Source organism: Poecilia reticulata, linkage group LG6 (assembly GCF_000633615.1).
Source record: "Poecilia reticulata strain Guanapo linkage group LG6, Guppy_female_1.0+MT, whole genome shotgun sequence".
Taxonomy (NCBI): domain Eukaryota; kingdom Metazoa; phylum Chordata; class Actinopteri; order Cyprinodontiformes; family Poeciliidae; genus Poecilia; species Poecilia reticulata.
Window position 1 is genome coordinate 17,990,925 of NC_024336.1, and position 8,237 is coordinate 17,999,161.

The following is an 8,237-nucleotide window of genomic DNA, read 5'->3' on the forward strand; positions in this document are numbered from 1 at the left end:
AATTCAAAAACATGACTTTTTTTATTTTAGATATTCCATTTTAGAACCAAACTCTGTTCAGGTTTCAAACATCTGACCTAAACTCAGACCCTAAATGGAAAGTAAATGATTTGGATGTTTGTACTCAACCATTATTGCTTTCCAAAGTAAAGAGTTGATATAATGATATAGTGTAGAAAGTTGTTCCTGTCCATATGGACCAGCTAAATGTCTGATAGGTTTATATCCAAAGCTCCAGCTAGTTGATCAAAGTGACAAAAAATAAAAATACGATTGGGGTTATTGAGGAGTGAATTGTAAGCCTAAGTCTATATGCATTGTTAAGCATAGACATGGCAGCATCATGCAATGGATATGTTCAACTCCTTACTGGGAAGAAGGAGGGACACCATCAACTTCACCTCAAATCAGCAGCTCTGTAGTGGAAACTTGGAAACATTCAGCATGTATTGTGAGCACAGAGGATCCGAATGCAAGCAGGAGACATGTAAAATGATACATAACGTAAAATTAGAGAGTCAAAACAAACGCAAACACTCCTTACTAGTCATAAGAACTCAAAGATGATAATCCCAAATACTCATAAAAACAGGTTCTGAAAGGATAAACMSAGTTTATATTAAGCTTCTGACATAATCCCAACATTAACACTGGAGTGAATTTATGAATTAATCCTAAATTCCAAGATTAAACCAGGAAACACATTCATTTCAAGACCCCTACATTTCAAATTAGAAGATAGCTCAAATATCCATTGTTTGACTTATCTTCTAACCTTCAACATTAATCAATTTAGACATTTTGTTGCCGCTCTGAAACAAAATAACGTCTAAAGTCGGACTTGTCAGTGGAGAAGCCTGAGCATGTGTGATCACAGCAGCGATGTGTGCAGAGAGCCTTGTTACGCTCCACTGATGGCACTAATAGAAAGGCCAGCAGCCAGGAAGGTGAGCCGTGGATGTGTAACCTAACGCCAGCATCATTTTTGCCTCTGTGTACTACAGCACATACCATCAGGGGGATCACACCGGCGAGTCGAATGCAGCTCTGTGAAGGTGTTTTGTTTGAGGGCGTGAGTGTGGATTATCAGTCATGAAGGTCAAGCTTCAGTAAGAGACGACTGAATTTATTTACTTGATTCTTGACATTCTTTTAATCTGCAGTTCTAATAAAGGACACAGAAAGTACGGCTTTCAAGGACATTTGGACTTAAAATGCAGTTATTCCAAGATTAATTGTGTTCCTGTTTCTGTTTCTTGGTTTTAATGGTTTTTAGTCAGATGTGTACATGCTTAAGGTGAATTAGGTCCTAAAATAATATACAGTGTTAAATCCATCATTGGAACATCATTTGGCGCAACAATAGAGACTTCTGAACACAGTATCCCAACAATAAGTCATAGTGGTGGAAGAATCATGCTGTGGTAGACAGAATCCAGTCAGTGCTAACAGGAAGATATAAATACTGTAAGAAAACCCTTTAGAGGCCACAAAATACTGAGGAAGAGGTTTAGCTTCCAACAGGACAACAGACTGAGACAACACATTTTAATGTCTAAAGCTGGCAGAGAATTGGCCCAAAATACTTGCAGCTGTAACCAGAGCTGTAGGTTGTAGTGCAAAATACTGGCTGAGGGTGGCTGAGTACATGGTATGTCACACTTTTCAGATTTTAAGAAATTTGTAAGAATCTACATTGAAGTTACTTCTGTTGTACCGATATGCATTTCATCCTCCCTTATTTGCTTTAGCTTTGAGAAATAATAAACACTGAAAGGAGCTTATTAATAAACCATGGTTAGCTAAGATGTTTAGACTCGTTGCAGGAAACAAGCTATCAACGGAGTTAACATGGAAAGGTAAACAAACTGGAAGAGAGACAACGGCAAGGGCACGCAGAGAACAAGTAGGAACCTATCGATCTGACTGTGCTGACATCCTGTGCGGATGCTGAGTGTGTGATATCTGTGCCGGTCAGTGCAGCGTGAGGATCTGACCGTCCTGCTAGACTCACCAATGAAGAGGATGGGGAAAGTGATGAAGAGGAGAAAAACATGTGGGACCACGTTGAGTGCATCCAGGAAGCAGCCGTTGTTGAGAATGCCCCTGTCCACATTGTAGGCCGATGAGTTGTTCTCACTCCCACAGAAAGCCAAGGACATGGTGGATCCGGGGCTCTGTCAGGAGGAAATGCCGAGGAAAAAAAGGTGGAGGAAGAGGAGAAGGAAGAGGGGAAGACCAGAGACAGAGGAGAGGCAGGGAGAATTTTAAGGCTGACTCTTTCAGAGCATGTTGTCTGTTCAGAGGCAACACCGCATCTTCAGATCCTGCAAATTCCCAGCGTGACCTCCTTTCGTTCTGATTCAGCTCCAAAATATCAGATCCACTGGAAACCAGGAGACAGAGTCAGAGTCCAGTGCAGCAGCAGCAGCAGCTCCCTCTCCTCTCTGACTGTCTAAGCAGCTTTTCCCATGTTGGTGAGAAACATCTGCATCCCGTCCGACTGCAGGCTGCTGACATCCTCTAAGTCTGAAGCTTTGTGCACATCTCCGCACGCCCCGGTAGGACGCATTCAGACACCCTCACATCGCGCACAAACAGGCTCACATGCACAGCAGCGGCGGCATTCTGCAGCACACCAGCTATTCCTGTCTCTTTAGAGTTCAGCGTCGACCTTGGATGACGAGAGGAAAGGAGGGCAGAGAGTGCAGGCGTGCTGGAAGTGTAAGTAAGAAATGCTAAATGCTGTAGATGAAGTCAGGGGAGAACAGAGAGGGGGAAGGAAAAGAGACGGGGGGGTTTCAGCTGCTGGATGAACAATGCAAACGTCACATCAGAGGTACGTGAGAGGCATGAGCAACTGCTAATAACCTGGCTCAGAGCGGCACATTTTCAGGGRCATGCATTATCCTACACTTCATTCCTTTATTTAACGCTATACCTGGGCTATAATGGGCTGTGCGGGGTAATTTAAATATTCATGAWTTTCAGGAATGGGTWRCATTGTGCCTCAAAGTCTTTGCCGGCAGAGACTCCCAGCACAGTGGCAGCCGATTTGTGGAGGGATAAGAAGAGACCACATGGGAGYGGATTTTTGATAAYCCATCTGTGGACAAGAAATACCTCACAAGACTTTCTTAGCAGTAAAAACAATTCATGCTTAATGTTTTYCGTGTTGACCCTGACACGATTATGTCAGGCAGATAAGCCTCATGTARTAAGCAATTCACACGAGTGTGAAAAAACAAAGCYGAGAATATTTTCTCAAACATGGTCTGCAGCTTTGAAACAGTTAAATCAGAGMCAGAAGGACTTAAAATGTAAGTCAGAGGTTTTACTAAATATTAAAAATGTCGAGCRGAGCTAGAGATTTGTCGCATAAAGGCACTTGTGCATTTACACGGTCTGTTTTCATGTGCTTACTGAAAAATCCAGATGTGTGTAGGAGGGAGTGATTGTATTTTCCATCTGAAAAAGACTCACTATGTCTGCTGTTACATAACACAATGCTGAGTCATACACCTGCAGAAGTTTTCCCAACATTTACATCAGAGCCCCATTAAAATTAGTTGGGAAAGGAAAARATGCTGGGTCAGTATTCAGTGATCTCAACTTATTTCCTAAGACTATTCTTTAAATAAGTTTTAGCTGCTTGATAAAAAAATTTAGAAATTGTGTCACACAGWCTGTTCAGCAAAGGGACCCAGATCCTTACAAGCAGCTCAGTACAGCATGAACAGAATAAGCTTCTGAGTGGATGATGGTGGAGCAAAGCAGCAATATCAAGGATGTTGCTTGATTACATTACCTCAGTAAAATACAAGAAAAATGTTTCAAGAACTTTTTTTTTTTTACCATTTTGTCATGTTGTAATGCATAATTGTGAAATGAAAGGAAAGTTGAATATAGATCTGACAAGTGAGGAGAGCACTGGGATTCATCCAGCTGTAGGTCTTTTGGAGTATGTTCAACAGAATTGGACATAAGATTTCAGAAGTTCTTCTTTGCATATTCAAATCTTAAATAGATCACGGTTGGTCGGGTCAGAGAGCATCTGTTTCAAGTCACGCCATGGATTCTTAGTTGGAGTCTGGACTGGATTCAGCTCCTTCAGTATCCACCTCAAATTTAACCAGCTTTCCTGCACCTGAAGAAGAAAAGCTTCCTATTTGTATGATGCTGCAACCACCAAGTTTCACCATGGGTGATGCGTGTTCACAGTGATGTGCAGTTCTCTGCCACTTGAAGCATTTTTCAGAAAACATATTTTAATCTCATCTGACGTAGCAYCTTCTCCTGCATGTTCATTGTGTTCCCTCCATGGCTTTCTGCAAACTTCAAACAGGATCTCYCAYGGTTTGCTGTCAACAATAGCTGCATTTTGGAATCTTTTCTTTAAAAAACATAATTATGGAGAGTAAAATTTCTAATATTTGTGCTTTCAGCAGTTTCTTCCATCTGAGCTGTGCATCTCTGCAGCTCCTCCAGAGTTCACATGGGCCTCTTGGCTGCTGTGTCAGAGTGAAGAGGGTTGAATGCAAATGCATGACACACTTTTCAAATTTGTACTTGTAAAAGAGCATCCGTAATTATTCTTCCAATTCACAATAAGGTCGTTCTACATGTTGGTCTACAAAATCCCTATAGACCAGCAGGCGTTGCATTTTWAGACACTGAAATACAAGGCACAGTAGAAGGGGAAATAATTCACTTGGTGCTTCGTTTTAACTCACWGTAAAGGAAGCTCACATTGACTTCCCTCTGCTCTCACATCCTGAGCACAAAGCTGATTTCCTTTAAAAGGATCACATAGTAACACCTGGAAGAAAGCGCAGAGTAAATGAAACACCTCACAAGTCCTGTAAGAAAAAAAAACTTAAAACACTGACTTATAAAGGGTTCAGCAAGAAAGCTCAACAATTTGATTAAATTTCTTTGTTTTCAACTGTAATTTTTCAATTACAAGCGTAGAGATTTTTGCAGTAATGAACACAGTCCTGTGTTCATACAACCCCCTAATTAACCCAGTGTGTTTATGTTTTCTAAAGACATTTTTCACGTTTTTCTTTGGACTTTGGCTTTTGTTTCTCTATTTCCAGGCTATTGCTTTTACCTGATGCCAGCTAATTGGGCCACATTTTCCTAAAGTTAGAAATGTGGAGGGGAAAAAATGAAGCTTCAGAGATTCAAGTCATCACTTAAGAATGTCTTTGTGAGAGGCTGCAGGTAGTGATTGAGCCCCTGAAGATCAAATCAGAAAGTCTCACAACGCTGGAGAATCCCTTGAGTTCAGGCAGGTTTTTAAGCTTGACTGTCTATAGGTCACAACCAGGTAGCTTAAAGAAAAACAGATGGAAAACAAATGCAACTCGATTGAAAAAGAGTTGTGACGGAAAAGCATAACGTTAATAGGAAGATTACACTTCTGGGAAAAAATATGAAGAAGGATGATTTGAAAATAATGGACTGATGTCACTAATTGAGATAACTAAATATGGTTTATTAACAGGTAGTTTCTTATAGTTCTTTTTTTATCACTAATGTATATACTTTTTGCTCAAATATCCAAAGGTAATAATATCTTCATATTTGCATAAAGCAAAAAAGCTGAAAAAGTGCAGATGTTTTCTTCATTTTCTTTCCATCTGGTTGTAAGAAAAGCAAACCAACCTAACTCGAAATTAATTACGTGTAACTCGAAGGAGTTGGTCGGCTTATAATTAAAGTCAGACAAAATTAATTTTTTTACAAATCATTTTTACCTAAAATAATAAAAATGAACTATATCATTCAATGACCTTGTGTGAGTTAAAGAACCAGGGAGACATAAACACTGAGGAGGACAAGGGAAGCAGCGTCCGCTCAAATAAGCATCGGGATTGGGAGGAGCAACGCTATTAGAGCCTCATATCACGGGGCTTGCAGTAGGAGGTCCCACAATCCAGAAATATCACAATAGTATTTAAACAAGGCTTTACTTATGCATTTTCTTCAAACTTCCCCATTATTACTGTCTGGGCAGAATAGAACATTTAAATGCGCGTTCTTAGGGGGTAAGATACGTGAAAACGGAGTGAGGGGTAAACATGGATCATTTTTAAAAAAAATGATTCTTATTTTGGGTGGGATGTGGAAGTGGAAGGCGGGGTGTCTTAATATGCTATCCGTCCGCTGGGACAGCCAAAAAATAAATATTAAAGGCTGCACACACTTCCATAATTTACCTCCTGACCAGAATCCCGGTGATGAATGATCCTATTTCTGTATCACCGGATAAAATACGACCATTAAACTGGAGTGTTTAAATTTATGTGGGCGACCTAGTTAAATGACAAGATCTGAGTCCCTCTTGCATATTTCCCACGTGCATTAATAACATGAGCACTTAATAATCCATTGCCGCAGCTGTTTGATGGACAAAGCGGATAAAACTCTTCTGTTTAAACAAAGGAAGTGTTTATCTGATGAGTGCCCAGGTGATACCAGCACTTACCGGTTTGTATCGTGAGATCATTGTTGCAGCCCCTGACTTCAGCAACAGTCTTGAACGGTGTCACGTCCGTCGGTGAGAGGACAAAGAAGCAAGATATCCCAAACTGCCGTCGTTCATGTGTTCAGAGCGCCGTCGAGCTCCTCGCTGTCCTGCCTGCGTCTGAGCGCCCGACCGCGGGCGGCGGTTTGCGTGCGGATGGTGGGAGCTGTCCACGGTGCTGAACCCGGGGCTCGTGGAGGGGGAGGAGGCGAGGGAGGAGGAGGAAGAGGAAGGAGGAAAGGAGGCAGGATCATGCAAGGCCACCTCTGTCATGAACTGTAGCAGCAGGAGGTCACAAAGTCAAGCTCACAAACGCGACGCCACAATGAACCCAGAGAGGATGACCGCAAAAAGCGGTTATGTAAGACCGGAGGGAGGCTGTCCGATAAAACAAACCCCAACACATGCACTGTTACACACTGCGCCCACTCGACCTTTTCTTTTCGGTTTCCCCAATTTTACTAAATCATAAATAACAACAATGTCATTAATTCTGCATGATATGTTTACTAACATCAAGCTGACCCAAAAATAATGCAATCTAAAATTATGGCCTGTCGCYATTCAAAAAGGTCCAATATTGCCCCCTGTAGACACATAAATGCAAAAATGGTTTCATGAAATAAATCGATTCAACCGCAGAAAAAAAAAAGAAAATCACAGGATAGAATAAAGAAATCAATAAACAGTTAATTACATAATCAATTTAACATGGTAAAATAGGGTATTRACATCAATGTTTAAAGAAACCTTGGTTGCAGCTTTAAGTTGATTGTGAAATGAATATAGGAAACAAAATATTAAGTAGGAGAAATGTTTGGAAAACATATACTGCGTTAAAAAAAAGTATTTACCAGCATTTATCCTGTTACTTGGTCCAGGTGAAGATCACTTTTTCATACAATGCCAGGTTGGTTTGAATAACTTATTTTCCTTGATGGATTAAATCATTATTTGAAAAACTTCATTTTCTCTTAATTTGCGACAGTTTTATACAGTCCAACACATGCATAGGATTTACGATATGTAGAAATAAAAATATCCCGTCTCTGTAAAAAAGTAGGTCTGCTCCCAAAAATTCACCTCACTAATTTCACTCATGCAGTTTTTGCGTGCATTCTGGTGAAATATTTTTTTTTATTATTTTACATTTGGTAAATGATTAGTTCCTGCCTCACTTATTGCCGTTTTGTCTGGTGAGCTCACTACCTCACATCGATAAATATGAGCTAATGGCTGTTCTGCTCGGGATGATGACTGCTGAGAAGATTACACAGGTGTGGAAGGTGAAATCAAGTCTGATGCTTTTACTCATGACTGTCAAAAATRGAAAATACCCTTCAACTGAAACAACCGAGCAGAACTAAGGAAGACATTTCTGAAGATTTAAGACCCTAAGCTGACACTTCAGCATCTGATTTGGGAGGGTCCGGTTCATATCATACAGAAAAAGACACAGTCAAGTCATTGAATCTGTTGGGCTCTATAAATGTACTGTTTACGCAACTTTTAAGACATAATAACAGCACAGAATCTGTCATGGTTTTTTACACTTGAGGTTTGATGCAACAAAGGAAAACTCCAGATGATTTTTTTAATATACTAGTACAAAAAAAAAAAAAAAAAAAAAAACACAAACTTTAAAGACAGTGCAATGTTTTTTTTTTCCCATCGCTTGTATACAGAATACTAATTTAGAGCCCCA

General features: G+C 40.3%; 1 protein-coding gene across 4 annotated transcripts in view; it reads right to left on the reverse strand.

Moving 5' to 3' along the window:
• abcc8 (ATP-binding cassette, sub-family C (CFTR/MRP), member 8) overlaps window positions 1-6,908 on the reverse strand; it is a 68,587-nt gene extending 61,679 nt beyond the window's left edge. The window contains exons 1-2 of one of the 4 annotated variants that reach the window (XM_008411583.2): window positions 6,494-6,908; window positions 2,015-2,177 (exon numbers count right to left, since the gene is read on the reverse strand). In XM_008411583.2, coding sequence (XP_008409805.1) covers window positions 2,015-2,177; window positions 6,494-6,514 — 184 coding nt within the window. In that variant the 5' untranslated portion in view covers window positions 6,515-6,908. The remainder of the gene's footprint in view (window positions 1-2,014; window positions 2,178-6,493) is intronic. The other 3 variants (XM_008411585.2, XM_008411582.2, XM_008411584.2) reach the window with 3 other exon arrangements.
• Between the last annotated feature and the right edge of the window lie 1,329 nt (window positions 6,909-8,237).